General features: G+C 30.9%; 1 protein-coding gene across 1 annotated transcript; it reads left to right on the top strand.

Annotated features, from left to right (window-relative positions):
* Positions 1-455: 455 nt before the first annotated feature.
* Positions 456-19755, top strand: LOC142612514 (uncharacterized). The gene is made up of 10 exons (XM_075784599.1): positions 456-624; positions 1511-2280; positions 8080-8229; positions 9462-9659; positions 13189-13251; positions 13943-14047; positions 14740-14856; positions 17465-17731; positions 17912-18258; positions 19029-19755. The coding sequence occupies exons 2-10, from the start codon at positions 1539-1541 to the stop codon at positions 19638-19640; spliced, it is 2601 nt and encodes an 866-aa protein (XP_075640714.1). The 5' UTR covers positions 456-624; positions 1511-1538; the 3' UTR covers positions 19641-19755.
* The last annotated feature ends 4941 nt before the right edge of the window (positions 19756-24696 follow it).

Here is a 24696-nt window from a genome sequence, read left to right as displayed (position 1 = left end):
TTAGATCCGGCCAAATCAAAGGATGTTTTTGGTAAGATTAAAAAAAACCCCTGCTTAGCTAATTTCAAGTTTCTATGCAAGGGGGCCACCGGTACCAAATGTCGTAAACAAATAACAGACTAATGGTATCAAATTTAAATCTAACATAAAATATTACTAAAACATAAAATATATATATATATATATATATATATATATATATGTAAATTGACGAAGCCGAAAGCTGCTGTGGTACACAAATATCAACAGAAGGCAATGATGTAGGTGGTGAAAATTTTGACTTAAAGTACAATGATATGACATAAATATAACAAATATCAATAAAAAACTGATTTCTGTGGTACATGGTAGGGTAGTAACTTTAGTACACAGAGTGGCAGGCGTTGTTTAATAAGCTAGAAAGTTGATACTACCTTACCAAACAGATAGACAAATTTCAACAAACAAAAGAGAGATCTCAGCCAAAAAACCAAAACAGGGAGAGAAAGAGAGATCCCAGCGCCACTGCCCACTGGTTTGGAGAGATTCGATCACCGGTCTTCAACTGGAGGCTACAGAAGACAACGAGGATTAGCTGTGACTGGTGTCAGACGACTTGTGGAGGCAAACTTTTGAGTTATTGCAGTATGGACACTAGTTGTTATTGTTTGTTTGTTTGTCTGTTTTTTATTTTTTTTTTTTTTACGTTTATCACATTTATACAGTATTTTAACTTTAAATTTGAATATAATATTAAGATTATTTTTTTGCTCTAATAATAACAACAAATAATAATTTGTCACTTAAAATTTATTGTAAAAATATTATAAAAATATTGTATATATATCATTTTTCTTTTTGTTTTTCTATTTAAAGGGATCTTGCAGAGGATTTTTTTTTTTTTTTTTTGAGTCTTTTGTATTTATTGGTTCTTCTTTTGAGGTTTTCTTAACAATGGCCATAGCGATAATAAGGTACTGTACTTACCAAGTTTTTTTTTTCTTAAGCTGTGATTTGAACCGTGAGAATTGTCTACTGTTTTCAAATCTGGTGGCATTGTGGCAATGCTAAACCCAGGTCAATAATGCTAGCTTTACACTATAAGCAATTGATATAGTTACTTAAGGCCAAGTAGAAAAAAGTCCCTCAAATTTAACTTCCGTTGAAATAGTATTAATTAACTCAAATATTAGTTAATAAGTAAAATAATATTTTTTTAACAAATAAAAAACAAGAAAAAAAAAAGATCTGATTTAAACACTTTTATAACAAATTTTAAATAGTAAAATGTTGCTATTTTATTAATGACCAAAAAATAAAAAATTGTTATCAATGGCAAACAATTTGTTGTAAAAAATACAACAAATTATTAAGAACGAAGTACTTTTAAAAAAAGCAATATAAAAAAAATTCACATAATTTTTTTCAATAGTTGATTAAGCAAACTTTTATTAGATCTCACTTAGTTCCAACGTTATCATTACTTTACTTACCGGTTACCACTGTCACTGTCAATCTACCGCATGATCAGGTGTGAAATTAACGTTGACAGAAAGAAAATGGATGATATAAACAAAGAAGATGATTCACTCGCCGTCGAATTGTACAGGAATACCATGACAGGTCAATGGAAGAAGGTTGTTAAGATGTATGAGGAACACAAGATCAAAGCCATGTCCGCCAAGATCAACACGTCAGGGGACACGGCATTGCATGTAGCTGTCTCCATTGCGCCAGACAAAGAGGCTCAACAACTTGTACGTGTAATTAAAGACTGTTATGATGAAGAAGTTAAAAAAATTAATGACCGGTATGCTACAGAGTTTAAAAAAATTGAAGACTGGTATGATGAAGAAGTTGAAAAAATTAAAGATAAGGCTGAATATGAGGACTCTCTCAAATATCTCCAAAAAAAGAGGAATGATGATAATAACGTCTATGATAAAAAAGTGGAAGAAGAAATTAGCGACATTTTGGAGTCCACTGTATGGATAAAAAACAATGAAGGGAATACCCCTTTGCATGTGGCAGCAACAGCGCAGAGAATCTCGATATGCATCCTCCTAATTCGTTCATTTAATAGCTTTCAATCAGTACTGGGTATGCATAACATTCGCGGTGAGAGCCCTCTCTTCTTAGCCGCTTTTCATGGACACAAAAAGATCTTCCTCTACTTCCACTTAAACATTCTCCTGGGCAATTCCAAGTTTTCCAACACTGACCCCGAATCAATCGATCCCGCCTACTTGAGGACTGATGGTGAGACTATCCTTCACTGTGCCATTAGGTGGGAGTATTTTGGTGAGCATTTTTTCTTTAACTTTTTTCCGCCTCACCTACTAAATAAATTATGAATAACTGTTCGATATTAGGAGAAATTTATTTTAAATAGGTATAAGCTTTTTCTTTTTTCTTTTTTTGAGAAGAAAATAAAAAGTTATAAGCTATTGAACTTCTATTTATCCAAAGTTGAAAAGAATTTGCTACAAGTACTAGAAGTTATTAACAAATTATAATGCTTGTTTGGTTACAAAGTATTTGTTTATGATTACAAAAAAAAAAAAAAAAAAATATATATATATATATTTATATGTATATGTATATCTATATTCCATAAGAGGTGTTGTTGTTTTGCTTTGGATTATTATGTGAGTTAAGAAATAACTTTACAATCATTATCATTCTGGTTATAAATAATTATTCTTCATTTTAAAACTATAGTTATTCTTAAAGGATAACTCATCCTTGTAATAAAAACTCAACTAAACAACTTAATAGTTATTTATAATGAATAACTATTATATTATAGATAGGAGTGGTAATACGTATTCGCGAGTCGGGTTCGTGTCGAGTCGAGCTATAAGTATTCGGCTATATGGGTTGACCCGAACTCGACTTGTTTAGTAAATGTGTCAGGGATCCTAAACTCGAACACGACCTGTATATTAAAAAGGTCAACCCAACTCGATACGTTTAACTCGTTTAATTAGCAGGTTATGTAAAGGTCAATATAAATGACCCGTTTAATAATCTATTTGATTAATAGGTCATACCTAACCTATATAATTTTTATCAATTCTCATATATTTAAAATTAAAATATAATTACAATCATAAATATAGTAATAAACATATAACAACCATAAATTAAGCAATAATATCAAAATAACTAATAACTTTATGAGCTAAACATGTCAAACAGGTCTGACGGGTTTTCATGTTGAACATGAATACGACTCGTTTATTAAACGAGTTAGCCGTGTCAACACAAATATAACCCGAACCCGTTTAGCTTCAACTCACGACCTGTTTATAAACAGGTTAGTTGTGTTGGATTCGTGCATCATATCGGATTTTGTCACTCCTAATTATAGAGTACCAAACATGCCCTTAGATGATTGGGATATTACAAATTTTATCATATAGGTCTTATAAACTGATATGTCATCAATTATTCGCTTAATACGTATTGAAGTGATACCAATAACATATATTTTCATATTAATTTTTCTGCTTGAAAATTTGTAGTAATTGTTTTAGCATTTTTCTTATGCTTAATCATTCACACCAGTCTTAATAAACTAGCCTGAGATTAAAAATATAGCTAAAAGCCTACCCAAAAAAAAAAAAAAACACACACACACACACACACACAAGTCTCAACAAACTATCAAAAAATTTTAACATTTTGATTGAGTTCGCCACAACTTGCGAGACACTATTCTTGCTATTATTAAAATTATTTTTTTGTTCTCTGTTTTTTTCTCCGCTCTCCTTGTGACTCATTTTCTCCTCTCTTCCTGTTCTCTCCCTCGTCTTCTGACTCTCTATCTCATGAACTGATCAACATCAATCTCAAAGCCTTTGTAAATTTTTGAGAAAGGAGAATGTTTTCTATATTTTTAAGAAAGGGAGGGCTGAGAAGAGTTTCATAAAAATCAGATCTAGTGACTATTCTCTCACCAGTCACCACAACATTGCTGATTGTTGCTATTGTAGATTGCTAAAGCTTTAACTGTTGTTGCTTCTTATTCTTCTTGGTTCGCCTCCTCTCCTTCTTCCCATTCTTCTTCTCTTTGTTTCTTCTTATTTTTACCTTTGCATTTTTTGCTCCATTACTTTATTTGGCCCCATTTAAATGCTTGGTACCTTAATTCAAATTGAGATGACAAATGAAAAGACTTGTCTCTATCTTTACCTTTCCAACTTCAACAAATGGTCATGTGAATTGAAGTAAAGTATTATTTTACTATTAATATTTTTTTGTGAAAATATATTTTGGTCCTTATATTTTGCGCCTAATCTTATTTTAATTTTTAAATTGATTTTGCGCCTATCTCAGTCTCTGAAAACAAAAAATCATTTTCATCTCAAAATATTTGTTGGTTTCTTGCTTCCAACACTAGACTACTCTCAATAACAAGAGAGGATTTGTGGTCAATCTATTTCGATTAGAAAGAGAGTTACGTAAAAGACTTTGTATCCTCAAAGTCATTTCTCTTCAACTCATATATGGATTTTTGTTAAGAGAGTTTCCAGTAAATTATTGTTGGCTTTGAGGTGGTCCGGCCACTTGATTAGAAAACTGGAAAACAGTGAAGCGAAGAAAGGGAAAATAGGGGAGGAGAGAGTGAGGGGTGAAGCCAATCCTATCTTTTTTTTTTTTTTTTTGGCATAAGAATAAATAAAATTCAATTAAAGATTACATGGCAACTTTATAATTAAATAGCTGATATGGTATAGGACACTTAAGTTGCCACGTCAGTTTATAAGTGCCCACAGTAAGATTATAAATGCCATGTCACTTCTCCATTAGCCACATAAGCAATATTTTTAACAGAAGTTAGTTGAATGAGTAGTATCACTCATTTTTTAAACTTTAGAAACTAATAGTGCTCACTTGAAACTTGAGGGACTAAATGCGCTCATAGGATAAACTTAAGGGACCAATAGTGTAGTTTTGCCTAGTTTAATCTCAAATCGGGGCTTTTGTTTTGATTTCACTATTTTGATTTTCTTTTTTTTATTGATTTGTTGGGTTTCAAGAACATGAACAATCATATACTAGGGTAGAACATGTTTTTCCAAAAAAAAAATAATGAAAAGAAAAAGAAATTAAATTAATTATTTTATTTTATTTTTAAAAAAATCATAAGTTTATAATTTTTTGTTTTTGTTTTTTGACATGGTTTTTAAGAAAAATTAGAATGTTGACATGGAATACGAAATAAAATTTATTATTATTATTATTTTATTTGTCACGTCAGCATTTAGTGTGCCAACAGTGCACTCCATTTGTCACGTAGAACTTTTCTATTAGTGAGTTGACAGCAGAGACTAAAATGGAAATAATTTTTTGTTTTTAGGGACTGAGAAAGACGCAAAATCAATTTAGGGACCAAAATGATATTAGACTAAAAATGTAGGGACCAAAAATATATTTTCACCTTATTTTTTTTTATCTAGTACAATAGAATACAATGTTACAAACAACACTAAGAGTACTAGCATTAGGTGTGCCAAGTACCAAATATTTGGCATTTGGCATACCAAATACCAAAAAACCTTTCCCATCTGATGTTCTAAATGCTAAAAAATTTTTTATTTTTATTTTTATTTTATTTATTTTTATAGAAGAAATGCTAAAAGATTTGGCATAGGTGAACATTTCTTAGAGCATTCACATTCCAGAATTATATCTAATCCTATTTTACCATCCCAAAAAGCTACTTTATCAATTATAGCATACCATTTTACAATTCTTTCAACATCCCAACTTTTATTTTACAATACAACACTTTAAAATAATATTTTTACACAATAAAATAATATATCTCAAAACCCAAATAAAAACAAAAACTTGATGAGAGAGAGGAATTAATAAAGTAAGTGAATAAAATATTAGCATTATTGCAAATATTTTTGCAATAGTTGATTTTTACAAGTCCGAATGTGTGGGGAGTTTTGAGCTTTTATGCTAAATTTTTTTGTCATATGTCATATGCCATTCCTAATGTGAATGTTCTAACGGTTCCAAATTTGGAAAAATTTGGAATGGTACGGATACAAATACTAAACCAAAAAAATAATTTTTTATTTGACTTTTTCTCACTCCTCTCAATTATTTATTCAATTTTTTTCTCTCTCCTCTCACAAATCTGGCTCTCTCTCCCGTTTGCCTCTACATTTCTCTCAGCCCCTCTCTCTCTCCCTATCTCAGTCTCTCTCTCTCTTCCTCTCTCACAAGTTGCCGATCTCTGCCCACAGTCGATCTCATCGATTTCTGCTTCGCCTAAAGCCACTCATCACAATGGTGGTTCCATTCTCATCTTCTCATTATCGTTTCAAGTTCTTTTCTCTTATTTCTCTTTGCTTTTGGGTTATATAAATGGAGTTTATGGCGGCGATAGGTGGGTCAGCGTTGGTTTCTAGTTGCTGGCGGCAATAGGGGTTGCGGCGATGGGTTTTGTGGGTCGTTTGTGGGTTGTGGGTTGTTGGTGGGTCAACGTTTGTGGTGGGTCTGACACAATTTATTTATCCTAGGGGTCGTTAGATTTTCTGGTGGGTTTTGTGGGTCGTTATTTACACTGAGACACAATTCTTGGTTTTGTTTGATTTATCTCTTCATTTTTTTAAAAGAGTTTTGTGTTAATTTTGGGGAATTTTTTCCAAAAGTAGTATTGGGTGGTGGTGGTGGGTTTGTAATAGTGGCTGGTTGTGGTGAGGGTGACGGTGAGTTGTTGAAATGGGTTTTTTATTTTCTATTTTTTTAAATTATAGGTTTTTTTAATGTTATTTTAATTAATATTTGTATGTATTATTTTAATATATAGAATTGAAAAATAAAAGATGTGATGGTGCGTTAAAATAATATAGAATTTTTGATAAGTTAAAATGACATATTTTTAGAACATATGATATTGATGCTCTAACACCGTGTGGTTGTGATAGGTGGCAGTGGATTTTGGGGTTGAAAATGTGAATAAAAAAATAATTTAATTGAAATAGTGATATAATATTGAGGTTGATGCATGATTATAAAAAACATAGATAACTAAACTAGTAAAAATGAAGTTTTTTGAGTTAGTTTAGTTAAAAATTTTAGGAGACTAATGTGAATACTGTTAGTATAAGAAATATTCATTTATTAAAATTATTTTATATATATATATATATATATATATATATATATAGAGAAATAGTAGTAACCTTCAATTAATACATTTGATCGGTATCGAAATATATAATTCATCTAATTAAACCGGTATTACTTCTAGTATAAAATTGACTCCTTTTCTTGTTGATTTATTTAACATAGACATGTAAACTTTTGAAAGTCAAAAACTAAAAACTAAAAAACACACGCTTCTTACCACGAAACTACAAGTGCAATCTTGGAAATATTTCTATATATGAATATTTAGTACATAATGGTTGATTTTGATTCAATTCAGATTAATATTTTCTGAATCTAAATCCGAATTGAAAAAATGGTTTTAAAAAATCCAAACCAAAACTAAACCAAACCTAGAAACAGTTGGAAAAATTCGGTTTGGGTAGTTTTGGTAAGTCCATTTTGTTTGTCAGTAAGTAGAAACTTATAATAAATACCAATTAATGACTAAAGCAAAATATGGATTAAAGTACACCTTTCACCCTTAAAGTTTGTTTGTTTGTTTTTTTCTTTTACATTCTCAAAAAAAAAAAAAAAAAATTCAGTTTTTTCAATTATTTATTTTGACTTTTTACATTTAAAATTTTTCGTTTACATAAATGACTAAAATGAATGGTCAAAATTAAAATTTTAAAACATAAAGGACTAAAATGAAAATTTTGAAACATAAAGAGCTAATAAGAGAGCTAAATGGCTAATATGAATATTTTGAAACATAAATTACTAAAATGAAAACATCTCAAACTATAAGGACCAAAAGTATATTTTACTCCAAAATATGTAACATTGGTTGTCACGTGTTATATATGTACATTTAACATCGTTAATAAACATGTTTATTTCAGAAAAGAAAACTGTAATACACTAGTAAAATTGAGCTTTTAACGAAACAATATTGAAGCATATTTTAATTATTGTGGCCGACAGATTTGGCATTTGAGATACTCGATCTGGAACCTATGCTTGCTTATTTTGTGAATGAGCAAGGAATCACCCCTTTGCATCTACTGGCAAGTAAGCCCGCGGTCTTCAGAAGCGGTTTTCACCTTGGACGGTGGAAGAAAATCATTTATCATTGTAAGTATTACTCAATTATCTAGGTGAAAATCACAAACTTTCTTTAATTGTGGAGATTCAAGTTGTACCTACATTACACATACTTTTCCAATTTGTTAAATACTTATAGGGGAAGTTACAAATTTCACTATTTAACTTTGTTTAAAATTCAATTAAGTCTTGTAATTTCAATTTCATTCCATTAAGTCCTTTAATTTTTAACTTTATTCAATTAGTCCTCCCATCAACTTCCATTAGAGGATTGTCGTTAAGTGTCACAAATCGAAGTCATTTTTCTTTTCTTTGGATTTTGTTCTAAAAATTCAAACCTTCAAACAAATATAATAAAATATTTATAACAATTAACTTTTCCAATTTGTTAAAAACTTATAGGAGAAGTTACAAATTTTACTATTTAACTTTGTTTAAAATTCAATTAAGTCTTGTAATTTCAATTTCATTCCATCAAGTCCTCTAATTTTTAACTTTATTCAATTACTCCTCCCATGAACTCTCATTAGAGGCTTGTTGTTAAGTGTCACAAATCGAAGTCTTTTTTTTTTTTTTTGGAATTTTGTTCTAAAAATTCAAACATTCAAACGATAATAATAAAATATTTATAACAATTAAAAAATACATGTCAAAAGTCAAAACTCATGGCATGAAAGTACCGTAGACAGTTATAGAAAGTTGAAAAAAAGGAGTCAATGAGCTTTGGTGTTTCAAAATTTTAGAACCATAATATTTACCACACTTTGAAACGATTATCTATGTGGTTGTTTATGAGTGGTGGAGAAAAACTTGTGAGTTCATGTGAAAGTGACAAATAGTTAATCACATTCTACCGCATAGTATAGTTATGAGAATGAAGGGAGGGGTAAATCAATGAGGGAAGAGAGAGAAAGTGTGTGAGAGTGAAGGTTTTTTTTTTTTTTTAATGTTTCTTTTTTATATGTTCTTTGACTTTCTTTCCAAATTATTATTATTTTTATATAAAAACAATTTCTTATTAGTTTTTTGAATTTTAAAATTTAAAAATACCAAAATGACACCATTTTGGGACACATAATGAGAACTAATCGGATGTGGATGAAATGACTAAATTGAATCAAATTACAATTTGGAGGATTGAATTGAATTTTAAGTAAAGTTAGATAATGCAAATTTGTAATTTAGCCAAATTTATATATTTATAATATACATGTCCATTATCCAAACATCACCTGTTGTTATCCTTTGTTGTTGTGCGAAAGGTATATATGTTGAAGAGCTCAAGCGCCAAGAAAAAGAAGAGCTTGAGCACCCAATTACTCTTCAAAAATTGAATGGTTCTGTTATTGAAGAAATCAATGATTCTTCCAAAACTGAAGACAAAAATAATCAAAATTTGCCAAAGAGGTACCAAACATGCATCTGGTTCCATGGAAAGCTGAAGGCTAAAGCTCAAGCTGGTATGAAATGGATCGTTTTTCTTTACTTTAATTAAAATCGGTGACAGTACATGAGAGCAACTAAAGAATGTAGGGGAAAGAATATTTTTAGAATCATTTACTGCAAAAATGCATTAAACATAATGAGTAAAACTTCAAAATATATTGCATTAGACAAAAACCAACGGAAAATAGCGTTGATTTTTTTTTCCTCCTCTTCCCTTAAGTTCTGTAACCGAGTTACTTTCATTTTCCAATGATTAAAACAATAAAAGAGCATTGCAAAGGCCGGAATGAAGACGTAGAGGGCCCCAGCAAATCAAATACTACGGGCCAATCAGAAAATAAAGGTGAAAAATGCAAAATATAAAAAGTGCAATTGAGTTAAATTGTTATAAAAAGAATCCAAATCAGTTAGGTTTGGGATGTAACATGAGTATTCATAGTTGGTTCTGTTCATATACTAAAATTTTAGGCTGAATGCTTTACTAGTCTTCAAATTACTGCCAATGCTAAAACTTATGTCAACCATTACCTTTTAGCGTGTGTTTAGCAAAAATTATTTTTTGTCAACTTATTTTACTATTCAGCTTATTTTTGCTACTATTCATGAGTCTTACTATACTAATTCAGCTAACTTTTACCTTTATCTACAATACTTTTAGCAAAAAGTTTTCAGTTTCAACAAAATAAGCGGATCCCAAAGTAGTTTTATTAATTAAACCTTATTATTTGCAAGTTAAAATGAACAAATTTTGGTTTGTATAGTTTCCCAAGTCAGGGGTGGCGCCATGCCTTACTCAGGGTGGTAAGTGGTCACTTGACCACCCTGACCTGATTTTTTATTTATTTATTTTTTATATAGATACCTTAAAAAATTAAAATTAAAATTAATATGGGTTGATAACCACCTTAGAAAACAAACTTGACCATCCTAAAAAAAACTTGAACACCCAAAATAAAAATTTGACCTCTCCGAAATTTTGGTCCATTGAAGGTCGAACCAAAAAAATTGTAAAAAAATGTTATGTTCACAATATTTTCACAACTTTTTTCATATTATTGTTACAGGCAGACAAAAAAGTAATTTCAGTGGTAGGATTAAATTAGAACCAATAACAACTTGTCATTTAGACTTTGTTGTAAAAGTATTGCTAAAATATTGTGGACGTATCACTCATTAAAAATTGCTCAAACAAACAAATTAGCCTAAAAGACCAAATTAAATTTTTAGTTTTGATTTTTTAAATTGTGTTCTCTGAAGGCATATTTTAAAATCACCATTTTTTTTAAACTCACATTTTCAAATAGCTAGTCTATTAATGCTTGCTTTAATCTTTAGTTTAGTTTGTTGGATTTATGTGATAAATTTTGTACATATGCATATTCACTAAAATAATGTCTGGATACGAGTTTGGACACTATAAATGGTTGAATGCCTAAGTTGAATGAATTTATAGTTTATCCTTTATTCTTTTTCTAGCACTTTGGACAAATTTCTTATAAAGAAATCACATATATTACAAGATTCATCTTCTAAGCAAAGTCGTATTTACTTGAATAATTTTCTTTTAGTTCTTCTTAGGCTATAAGAAAATGTCTCATCTTTTTATATTAATGATTAGGAAGAAACAAAAATAGTATATTTATAAAGAGGCTTTTTTTCAACCTTTTGACCATCATTAATTTCCCTAAAAAAGAAATAGTGGAGTATTGCATCGATTTAATCTTGAATTTTATGTATTTGCACTTCTTCTTCTTCTTTTTTGTGAAGTCAATATATTGAAGTTTTATTTTATTATTTAATTTAAGACTTTTAATGACCATCCTGAAAAAATTTCCTGGAGCTACCATGCAAGGACCCAAGTTCGAACTGAAGCTCATGAGCATCCATCTTTTGGGAGAATTTGTGTTAACATTCCTTATCTTGTATACAGGACATTAAAACAGGTTGTTCATAGTCTTGGACATTATGGTATGCCACTATATTATATTTTTAGTCTATCCTTACTGTACCTAAGTTTTGTTCATACATAAAAGCCTTTAATTTTAATTTTTTTTCTTCTTCTAGGATTGATATATAAGCTTTTAAAAACTCCTATTTTTTGGTTGAGTTTAAATTCCTTTGAAGATTTCCTATAAAATCTCATATATATATATATATTGTGATTTTAAATACTAGTACTTTATATATGTATATATATTTACTGTAGAGCAGATAGATTTACAAAAATGCATCAAATAAAATAATAAAAAACATACACACTTACATAGTAGAACCCAAAAACCAACTGAAAACATATTTTTCCCCCCTTAAAGTCTGTGACCAAATTACTTTCCTTCGCTAGTGATTGAAAGAATAAATGTGCATAGCAAAGGTCGGAATGCAGATGTGGAAAGTCCTAGCAAATCGAATATTATTGGTCAATTAAAAAAAAAGGGGGTGAGAAATGCATAGTATAAAAAGTACAAGTAAATTGAAATTGTTAAAAAATCCCAAATCTGTTGGGTTTGGTATTTAATATATGTAAATTTAGTTGGTCCTCTTGTCCGTTTATTAAATTTTTGGGTTGAATGCTTTACTAACCTTCAAGTACTGCTAATGCTGAAACTTATATATCTGCCATTATCCTTACTTATTGTTATTATTGAAGTAAGATGAAAAGTAGTTTTACTAATTGGTTTTGTTAGTAGGTGCTTTTAGGGTATTTCTAAATCAATGCTTTTAGGACATTTGTTAACATTTTCCCTACTAATCAAACCTTGTAATTTGCACATTATAATGAATTAATTTTGGTTTGTACAAATTCACCAGCTCAAATGAATCTTAGAAGAGATTGTGTTTAGGACTTATTTATTTATTTATTTACTTTATACAAGATAGAAATTCTACTCTAACCTAAATTTAAGTGTATATGTGTGTGAAACTTCCTCTTAGAGACTTGAAACCCGGCTCTTACTTTCTACACCCTACAAGCACTTATATTTGTAGAATAACTAGCGTACCAAGGGTGTGGAGTGCTGTGTTTAGGAATTAAACCTTCAAACCACACAAACATATTAAATATCAAGCGGTAAAGACTTTTGACCCTGCCCTCCCCCTTTTACTTAAAAAAAAAAAAATTTTATTTTAAGGTTGACATTTAAAAGAAAACCCACAGAATTCTATATCGTTATCCTATAAAGATTTCCTATAAGAATCAAAACCTCATATATATATATATATATATATATATATATATATATATATATAATTTGATATATATATATATATATATATATATATATAATTTGATTTTGAATGTTGTTCTATATTTAAACCTCTCCCATTAAAATTTTGTAGGGTAGACAGTTCTACATAAAAAAATGCATTAAACAGAGTGATTAGAACTTCAACATATAAGATCTCAAAAAAGAAAAAAGAACTTCAACATATACGGCATAAACCAAAAACCAATGGAAAGCGGGGTTGATTTTTTTTCCTCCTTTTCCCTAAAGTTTTGTAACCGATGAGTTACTTATCTTTTCTGAACCAATGTACATTCCAAAGGTCAAAATGCAGATGAAGAGAATCCCAACGAATCCAATGTTACTGGCCAGTCAGAATTAAAAGGTGAGAAATGCATAGCATAAAAAGTGCAAGTGAGTTAATTTTTTTTTAATTCCAAATTAATTAGGTTTGGTATTCTTAATTGGTGTTGTCCGTCTATTAATTTTTTTGGTTTAATGTTTTATTGGCTTTCTAATATTGTTGATGTTGTTAAGAGCTTTGTAATTTAACTAACACATCTTAATCTTTTAGGTTTTACAACGAAGATATTTTGAGTTCAAGTTTCTCTCCTAACTATTATATTATCAAAAGAAGAGCATTGCTAAACAAATGTGCATTGCAAAAGTTGAAATGCAAGTGTAGAGAGTCCCAATGAATTAAATGTTACATGCCTATCATGTTGGGATCATATTTTTATGTATTGGCATAATACGAGTCAAAACACACTTCTTATGCATTTGAATCTTAGTTTAAATGTGTCCAATTATGAACAAGTGGTAAACTATGAAGACAAAAGAAACTTCTCAATAGATTGCTCAAGAAAAGCTATTGAAATAGGTGCCTCGATAATTATTGTCTATTGATCTATCGAGACTTAATAAAGATCGATACTTGGCTCGACACTTCTAGATTCATTGAGCTACAAAAATCTTGAACAATAAATCTTATTTCAGCCCGTGAATACTTAGGATTTTCTTTCTATCTTTAATGAAGCCTCATTACTTATAAATAATAATAATATTGTTTGGTCCAGGATCCCAAGATTCGAGTAAGGATCCCAATGTACATTCCAAAGGTCAAAATGCAGATGAAGAGAATCCTAGCAAATCTAATGTTACTGGCCAGTCAGAAATAGAAGGTGAGAAATGCATAGCATAAAAAGTGCAAGTGAGTTGATTTTTTTTTTAATTCCAAATTAATTAGGTTGAATTTTCTTAATTGGTGTTGTTCGTCTATTAATTTTTTTGGTTTAATGTTTTATTGGCTTTCTAATATTGTTGATGTTGTTAAGAACTTTGTAATTTAACTGATACATCTTAATCTTTTAGGTTTTACAACGAAGATATTTTGAGTTCAAGTGTCTCTCCTAACTATTATATTACAAAAGAAGAGCATTGCTAAACAAATGTGCATTGCAAAAGTTGAAATGCAAGTGTAGAGAGTCCCAATGAATTAAATGTTACATGCCTATCATGTTGGGATCATATTTTTATGTATTGGCATAATACGAGTCAAAACACACTTCTTTTGCATTTGAATCTTTAGTTTAAATGTGTCCAATTATGAACAAGTGGTAAACTATGAAGACAAAAGAAACTTCTCAATAGATTGCTCAAGAAAAGCTATTGAAATAGGTGTCTCGATTATTATTGTCTATTGATCTATTGAGACTTAATAAAGATCGATACTTGGCTCGACACTTCTAGATTCATTGAGTTACAAGAATCTTGAACAATAAATTTTATTTCAGCCCGTGAATACTTAGGATTTTCTTTCTATCTTTAATGAAGCCTCATCTCTTATAAATAATAATAATATTGTTTGGTACAGGATCCCAAGATTCGAGTAAGGCTCAGCCACTTCAAGTTTTCATCAGACGCTATGCCATTAACATTTTCTATCTTTTTTACAAAATATTAAGCTGGGTTATTCTTCGTCTTGGATATGGTATGCCGTGTGCCACTATATTAGACTTTCAGCTTATTTTTACCTCCCTCGAAATATATATAATCTAAATAAAAAATTATATTCTTAAAGTTTGGGTAATTTTGATTTTACCCTTAAAGTTTCAAAATTTTGCATCACTCTTTTAACTTTAAATATTTCTTGAATACAAGGGTGTAGTTTTAATGCATTAAAATTACGTGATTTTTGCCTATAGTAGAAAACATATTTAACATAATAAATGCATTTTTTAACTACTTTTTTTTTTGCTTTAAACAGTAATATATCTTTGTGAGCATCTTGTCATAAAATCTGTAGTATCTTGAGCATCATTTATTCAAATTCTCATTTATTAATATCTTGATGTGCTATCAATCACATTTATTGTCACAAAAATTTTAAGTATTTTTCAGTAAAATTTGTTATAATTTTAGCATTTTCCCAATAGAGAGAAATTAGGCATATGAGAAAGTAAGAATAAGTGATTTAAAATTGAAAATTATAATTTAAAACACGAGCATGGTTAAGGGTTGAGATTCTTTATTAAAAAAAAAAGAATTCTAATTAGTTTAAACTAGCATAGTTTAGAACCATTTGTAGCTCTAAATACAAAAAGACCCATTTAAAGTTATTTGAGCCGGCTCGGCTGCCACAGATGGTAGCCAAGCAACAAATCCAAACCTATACACATTGGACCCATAATCCTACAGACACTGCAATCACCACATGCGGTGGTCCATATAATCCACACATACACACATTGCCTAACCCAAAGATGTTAGCCCAATCTCAACAAACATAAGCCCAATTGACCACCGAACCTTCGATTGACCATTGCCCGTCAATCTTAAAAATGTATACTTATTTGGAATCCGCTTATTTTGTTGAAACTGATAACTATTTTGTTGAAATTGATAACTTTTTTATTGAAAGTACTATAGATAAAGGTAAAAGTTAGTTGAAATAATACAGTGAAACTCATGAATAGTACCAAAAAATGCAGTGGGGCCATGAATAGTAAAAAAAAAAGATAAATAGTAAAATAAACTGAGTTTTTAAGTTAGAGCCAAACAAACACTTAGAGGACGTTTGGATGCAGCGTCCACGTTTTGCGTCCAAGTTTTGTTTTGTTTTTTTTTTTTTTTTGCTGCTGCAGGAGATAAGCGCGCAGTGCGCGCACTGTGCGTGCACTGTGCGCGTACTGTGCACGCACTGTACATGTACTTTTTTAGCAATTTTTTATTAAAAGTGGGTCCCGCAGCACTATTTACACATTTAAAAATTATTTTGCTACAGTGTTTTCAGTTTTCAGTTTTCAGCAATAAGTTCTATCCAAACGGACCTTTAGTGTGCGCTTGCTGAAAAATGGTAGGTTCCGTGCACTGTTCATGGGACCCGCAGGTACTTTTTTCAGCAAAAAAAACTTTAAAACTGGTTCTCATGGCACTATTTACATATTTAAAAATTATTTTGCTGTAGTGTTTTCAGTTTTTAGTTTTCAGCAATAAGCGGTATTCAAACAGACCCTTAGTTTGCATTTAGGTTAGGATTAAAAATTAAAATTATTTCACTATGTAGTTTATTTTTGTTGCTATTCATGGACTCCACTGCACTTTCTGGCACTATTCATAGGTCCTACTGTACTATTTCAACTAACTTTTACCTTTATCTACAGTACTTTCAGCAATAATTTTTCAATTTCAACAAAATAAGCGGTATCCAAATACACTCTTAATGGTCAAATAATTAATGGATATAGATTGAATGAAATAATTTTTTTTTAATACAAGATAGAAATTTTACTCTAACTTAATTTAAGTATATATATGTGTGAAGCTCCCTCCTAAAAACTTAAACTCCGCCTTTGCCCCTACACCCTACAAGCACTTATACTTATATAGTGACCATCGCACCAAGGGTGTGCGGTGGTGAAATGAAATAAATTTGAATGATATATTGATTAAAGAGAATATACAGTTATACACAAAATTTTCAGATCTATGAGATGAAAAAATAGAGAAAAAATATGTGCCTAAGAAAAACAATCACACAAGACAAAATTTACATGGTTTGGTAATTTGCCTACGTCCACGGAATTGCAGGTATTTCACTATTCACAAGGAAAATACAAGATGCAACAATATAATTTTCTCTCTCAAAACAAAATACAAAAAACTCTAATCTCTAAAATAACAGTTTTTCTATCCTGGGCACAGGATTCACAATAGGCTACAAATGAGCCAAAAATTTATTTCGAATTGGATCATAATCTGAATCAAACACAATTAGGCTCCACAAAGCTCAACATTGACCATTATTATGCTATTGATCATTATTATCATGATCAACTCATAAGTTTTTTTATGTATCAAAAAAAGAAAAAAAAACTTATAAGTTTTTTTTATAATTAAATTAGTAGTAATTATACGTATTTCAATTAATATGTTCCTCTTGTTGTAATATATATACATCAAAATACAATTTGAGCTACTTTTTAATTTTGAAATTATGAGATCGTTTTTTGAACACAAGGTTTCAGTTGATGTGGTACACACATTCTATACACCCCTGTAATAATTAGTTCTCTATATTTAATGGTGATAATAATCAGAGGATCTAAAGAAGAAAAAAGAGAAGCACGTTCATTCTGTCGAAATTATGAAACTGCTTATCGATCATGCAAAGGAAGCTAACTTCGACTTCTCAAGAGAGGTGGGCCCTAAGCAAATAATGAACCAGCAGGAAACCCGGAAGGGACCACCACCGTCATCTCTTCATCTTACAACAGACAGTGACACTACCACCGATTCCCAAACTGGACAACACAATGGAAACAAGAGAAACGGAATTGATTTAGAAGAGAAAAAGAGTGGAAGAGGTGACTCACTATTCTCCTATACTGTATTTATATGGATTTATGTATGGACTTGGATTGTGAAGGTACATCAAATCTGTACTCAATTAATTTAAGTTATATAAGTGATCGTGTGAAATCTCTTTTTCTTTTTTTTTTGAAGCGTGCTAACATTTGTTGATGCAATCGATCTGTTAATGGCAGGAAAGGAGGAAACATCTAAACTGGTAAACACAGACACAGAGACACCAGTATTGCTAGCAGCAAGAAATGGTATCACGGAAATGGTTGAGCAAATACTCGCAGTGTTTCCACTAGCCATTAATTACCGGAGCAAAGGTAAAAATATTGTGCTTTGGGCTGTGAAGAACAGGCAACCACGTGTATTACAGCTACTGCTTAAGCGTGATTTTGTGAAGCGTAAACTAATTCATGAAGTAGATACGGAGAAAAACAACGCGTTGCATTTGGCAGCAGAGATAGGAGAGAAGAAGCCTTGGCGAATTCCCGGTGCCGCATTACAAATGCAGTGGGAAATTAAGTGGTACCAGGTATGATCATTAAACCTGCTGCTTTAACCTCGAATTTTATTGCAAAACGTGACCACCTTTTCACGGAATCTCACAATTCAATTATAGCACATCGTAAAGTCGTAATCCTTAAGTTTGCTTTCGAAGTCATTTTAATCTCTTAAAGTTTGGTATGAACATTATTAGTATCTGAAGCTTAAAAAATAAGTGTCATTGGTCTTTTTGTTAACTTCTAGTTTCATTGTCTTTGTGTCTGGTGAAACAATCACATGACATATTTTAAAGAGTAATACTATAACTACTAACTTATTACAATATTTTTACAAACTGTTGATGTGACCAGTTTTTTATTAGTTTTCATTTAGGCTCATTATTAACATCACCTTTTCATCTATTAATATCTACTCATCACATCAACAGTTTGTAAAAATATTTTTATCTCTAGCATTATTCTATTTTAAATTGTGACAAAATTTGTCATATATATATATATATATATATCACTTTCTATATTTACACATTATTAGAATCTTGTCACAATTTCTTTTCTTAAAATGGAAGAATATATAGTTTTACATACAAACCCAATCATAATAAATGGTTATTAGTGATTAATAATAATTATCAAATTCTATTTAAGAAAAAAGAGTCTTTCGTGACAAAAAAAAGTACTTTTAAGGATGTAACAAAAGTGCACAACTATTTTACAACAAATCCTAATTAGTCTATATATATATATATATATATATATATATATATATATATATATATATATATATTAATGCATGCAGTTTGTAAAAGACAACATGCCACAACACTTTTGTTATCAACTCAATGAGAAGGACAAGACCCCAGAAGAAATCTTCAACAAAACACATGAGGATTTAGTCAAACAAGGAGGCGAGTGGCTAAAGAAAACCTCTGAATCCTGCTCAGTTGTGGCTGCACTTATTGCCACTGTTGCCTTTGCTGCGTCGACCACTATCCCAGGTAACATCAATGAAAAAAGCGGGAAACCAAACCTTGAAAACCAACCGGAACTCACTGTCTTTGCCATCTCCTCCCTCATTGCCTTGTGCTTCTCCATCACTGCCTTGTTCTCGTTTCTCGCCATCCTCACTTCTCGGTATGAACATAAAGATTTCCGTAGGGACTTGCCGAAGAAACTTTTACTTGGCTTAACTTCGCTCTTCGTATCTATTACATCGATGTTGGGTTCCTTTTGTGCTGGACATTTCTTTATGCTTAAAGATAAACTAAAAGATAAGGCCTTTCCAGTATATGCAGCGACATGCCTGCCAGTAGTCTTTTTTGCCATACAACAGTTACCACTCTACCTTGATATTGTATGGGCTATTTTCAAGAAGGTGCCTCAATCAAGCTTTAAGGCTATTTCTCTCTAGGGGGTTTCTTCTACATTATATAAAACTTTTATTTTTGAATGTTTGTACTTTTATATCAATCTAGATTGATGGTACGCTTTAGGATTGAAAAAAGTTGTTTGATATTTTAAATATATTTGGGATGCATTGTGTTTTTGGGTGTTTTGTGCATATTGTGCACCCGTTGTACTTGAGCTTTTAATCTTTTGAAAATAATGGGTTTTTTAATAATTCAATAGTTGAGAGTTTATGTTAAATTCCTCCCTCCTTCCCTATACCAAATCAAGGCAGGTTTCACCATTGATGTTGGAATAGTCTTTCAATTGTCATATATTCATATGGAATGAATATCTCAATTTTTATATTTACAAGTTTATTTCCAAACCAAAAAAAGTTAGTCTGATTTTGCTTGAGTAATTATTCAGTACTAGTATGTTACCCCTAATTGTAGTGATGCTAATAATGGTAAGCTTAGGTTATTAAACAATTTTCATGATATTGTTTTAGACTATAATTTTTTTTTATAGGACTACAATTTTTTTTACAAAAATTAAAAACTAATTTGGGCTTGATTTGAATTCTATTTGTACTACCACTTTATATATATATATATATATATATGATTATATTTTTTTCCACCTTTAACAAATTAACAAAATGCTAAATTGAACATACTGAAAACTATTGAAAATAAGATTTAAAGAAATCTTAGGTTTATTTTTCTTATTATGTTGAATATTTAAGGGATGCTTCACATCAAATTAAGCTACCATTCAAACTACAAACATAGCTAGAGATGACAGCAAATTTAGAAGCCAAGGAGAAAATAAAATAAAGTTGAACAACAGAAAGTTCGAAACACAACTTGATGGGCTTGTGTAGTGTGTTGTTCCTTTCGTTGGTCCAAAAGAGGAAAACAAAAAGAACATAAGTAACAAGCAGAAAAATTGAAGAGCCATTATGACACAGCAAAATAGACTTACTGGGTCTAACATCTTGTCATCTTCATAGGTGATGTAATAGAATACATTATTTTCCAATATGGCTTTGTTACCCCTATAGCTTATACCTGAATGTCCCAATTCAACAAAGTTAACACCAAATGAAAGAAAAAGCTCCAAGTTGATTAAAAATGATATAACAGTGCACAATGATACAAAAATTGATAATTCTTCTTACAGAATTAAGATACCTGCCCAAATATTAGATCAATCCATTCAATCAAACATGAATTCGAAGAGATTTCTATAAAGTGAAAACTATACCTCATTTCAGTCTGTCTTCTCAGACTTGGATTGCTCTAAAGGATGTCTTTCCACCTTATTAGGGACATATTTTTATATAATTGGCATATCCTTTGACAAAACATACTTTACTTGTATTTGAGTATATCTAAGTAGATTCAAGATGATCATTACAAGTGGTTAAATTGAAGACATGAAGATTACTTAAAAATTGCTCAAGAAAAGTGCAAACTGCAGGTCTCGATACTTCCTTGACAGAAGCTCGATCTGTCGAGATTCATTAAAGCACGACAGATGTCTCGATCGATTGAGCTTACGGATTTCAAATTATAGCCAGTAACATTTTTACTTTAAAAGACTATTTGTTTATGGGTTTGTAAAATTCTTATTGGATTAAGAAAATCCAAGGTTTGTGTAAACCTATTTGGAATAGGAGAGCTCATTAAGCTCCTATTTAAAGGAGGTGAAAAAAGAAAAACCTAACCCTAGAGAGCTTCATAAGGTTTTCTTTTTAAAACCCCAGCCTCCTCCTATATAATAAAGAGTTCTTGTTACGTTTCTTGTACGCCTTTGGGTTCTGTAACCAAGCAAATTTCTTGCACCAACATTGAAGATTTTATTGGTGTTTCTATGTGAAGCTGCAGCAAATCAACTACAACAATCAAAGGGTTGCTGTGGAGTTAGTCACGTACTAGGATTCGTGCAAAGGAGTAAGTCGCGTACTGGGATCCGTGCATTGAAAGGAGAAATTGTCACTACAAAACAAGTCCAATTGGGTATTGGGGTAAGGGTTCAACTGTAGGTTGGTAAGGTACTTGGGATTCCTTTACTTGTAACCGCTTGTTGTGATAATAATGGAGTTTTAAGAGTGGTGACCTTAAAATCACCCGGTGGGGTTTTTACCGTATAGGTTTTCCCTATTCGTAAACAAATTACCGTGTTATTTAATTTCTACTACATACTTTAGTTTATTGGTGATTTGTTTATGCTACCACGCATTTGTATGTTAAATTGATTAATTAATTAATTAATCCATCACAATGGGTCAATACGTTTTTGGCCTATCAAGTGGTATTAGAGCAGACACACTCTAATTAGGTTTTAATATTTGCTCTGTGATCTATTGACCTCTGTTGTTATGAAAACTCTTGATTGTTTTGATTTGCATGCTCTTGTGTTGAATGATGATGATGATATTCATGATGCCTATTGCAAGCTTTATAATTTTTGTATGAAATCTCTTGAATGTTCTACAAAATTAAAAGCTAAATTTAAAAAGGTCAAGCTTGAAAAAGATGATTTAATTGCAAAATTGGATGAAGCCAATAATTTGAATGAGAATTTTAAAAATCAAATTTCATCTCATGTGGACAAAATTAAGACTTTGGAAGAGCAACTAGTTGAATTTAAAACTGAAGTTGAAAATTTAACTAGTGTCAAACTTGTTATTGAGCCTAACTCAAAAGAAATAGATTTTTATATTCCCCAATTTAAAAGGAATAATGAAGAGTTGAAGGCTAATATTGTTAGGATAGACAAAAGTAAAAATTTTGATGTTAACGCTGAAGTTTCTAAACTTATGTCTAAAACTTCTCCTAAGATGAATAAAAATTATGAATTTGTCTCCACTTGTCATCATTGTCATATTGTTGGTCATATTAGGCCAAATTGTCTTGAGTTAAGATCTCGGTCAACCTCTAAGGTTAGACCTCCCTCTAGGAAGCATAGTAGTTTGAAAACTACTCATGTTTGTCACCATTGTGGTGCTTCTGGTCACACTTGTCTTAATTGTTTCAAGTTGTTTCCTCATAAGTGAGTATCCAATAGGTCTCATCTTTTGTCTAAAGGCTTTGTACCTATTCTTGGTGAGTTATTAAAAGTTTTGAGTTTTTTAACTCAATTTCAGGGGAATTCTAATTCCTCTATGTCCTTTAGTAGTCATACTAGGACACGTGCCTTTTCATCTTCACGGCCAAAGACTCGTGCTGTGTAGGTGATAAAGGATCCTAAGACTTAATTGTCTTTTCTGTTTGTCCTCTGCTTTAATTCTTTCTATCTAAAGTAGGACTCTCTTTGCTTGATTTCTTATTAGTTTTTGGAATCATGCTTTCATGCATTTGCATCTTTCTTTCATGCTTTCATGATGTTTGTCTATTTTTGGTTGGTTGTTTAGTTTTTATTTTGTTTTGTTTTCAAAATAAAAATAAAAAGGGAAAAATCAGAAACATACAAAAACAGTGTGTGTTTGTGTATATCGGTTCTTGGGAGCCATAAAATGGCCATTGAAACAGAGTTTTCTAAACTTTGTATCTCTTGTACCTTAGATGAGCATCTCTATGCACAACTAAGCAAGTGAGTTTTGTGGCTCTTTGTTTGTGATGAGTAAGGTTAAGTGATCTCTTGTACTTAACACTCGTATCACTCTTTTTGACGGGTAGGATTAGAAAATCCTAAGAGAAAGGCATAAATAACCATCTCACACTGTTACCCGCCAATCATAATATGACATTTGTATGCTTCGGCATAGCAAAAGTGCAATGTCAATGACATCTGTATGCTTTGGCATAGCAAAAGTGTAATGTCAAAAGTTTAACATAATTGGGTATTTTTTCTCTCTCTTTTATATACCCATGCATGATTTGCTTAATAAAAAGAAAATATGCAAAGAAAATAAAAGAAAAAAGATAAAAAAAAAATGCTTTAAATATGATTGCAAGCTTGTTTTTTAGGAGATGTGGGAGTTATAAAATGTACCTCAAAGGTGATAGTCCCCATCAAACAGTTATGATTGTGTGCGAGTTAAAGTGATTTTATCATATCTCAAATCGTCATAACATAAAGACACTTATGCAATCTTGCGATGTTTTCACACACAACACACAAAATTCTCTGCTACTTTTGATACATGTGCAGGTACAATGTGATTTGGCCAACACAAGGTTTACATGTGTTGATGTATACTCACTAAACTGTCTTAACTTGTTTTTTTGAAATATAAAATTGGTTAGACTTGTTTAGTGTGTGTGTGTGAGTTTTTGGGAGCTAAATGTTTAACTTTTTGTTTTTGAGAGGTTAAAATGTTGGTTGGACCGTTGGCTGAGTTGCATATTTGATTGCATTCATATATGCGTTTTTCCCTACTTGAAACACTGCTTTTAAGCCATCTTGACACCTCTCGATACCTGGCTTATCTGTCGAGTTCTTCAGTTGCATCTAATCGCAATCTCGACACCTCTTGATAGTTAGGTGGATCAATCGAGATATCTTCTGTCTGCTCGATAGATCCTTGACACCTTCTCGATCCATCGAGGTTGGCTTGATAGCTTCTCGACACTTCTCGATCGATCGAAGATACCCTTGCATGCATTTCATTTTTCTTTGTTTTGCATTTTTTTTCTTTTGTGTCCATAGCATCTTGTTTTTCTTTTTCTTGCAGGTCTATGGTTCCTTGTTCTCCTCGTTCCCTCTATATCTGTTTTCTGTCTATCTCCGGTCAAGTCTTTTGGCTTTTTATGCCATTCGACAATTGTGTCAAAAAAGGGGAGAAATTTAAGAATTGAATGTCATTCCTCAAGGGGAGTAATAGACTTAGAGGGAGAACTTCATGTTGAAGGGAGGAAAGTTTTTGATGTAACTAACTTAGGGGGAGAGTTAGTTTGATATACATTGATTTTGATATATTTTTTGTGTTGTGTATCTTTTGGTTTTGTAACCATTTTTACATACATGATGCTTATCAAGTGGTATATGTGATGATGTATGTGTTTCACTCTTTATCTCACATGTGTTATTTTTTTCTCTCTTTTTATACACATGTTTCTTATTTATTTAAC

The sequence above is a fragment of the Castanea sativa genome, chromosome 10 (genome assembly GCF_040712315.1).
Source record: "Castanea sativa cultivar Marrone di Chiusa Pesio chromosome 10, ASM4071231v1".
Classification (NCBI taxonomy): domain Eukaryota; kingdom Viridiplantae; phylum Streptophyta; class Magnoliopsida; order Fagales; family Fagaceae; genus Castanea; species Castanea sativa.
This window is presented reverse-complemented; position numbering and strand designations above follow the sequence as displayed.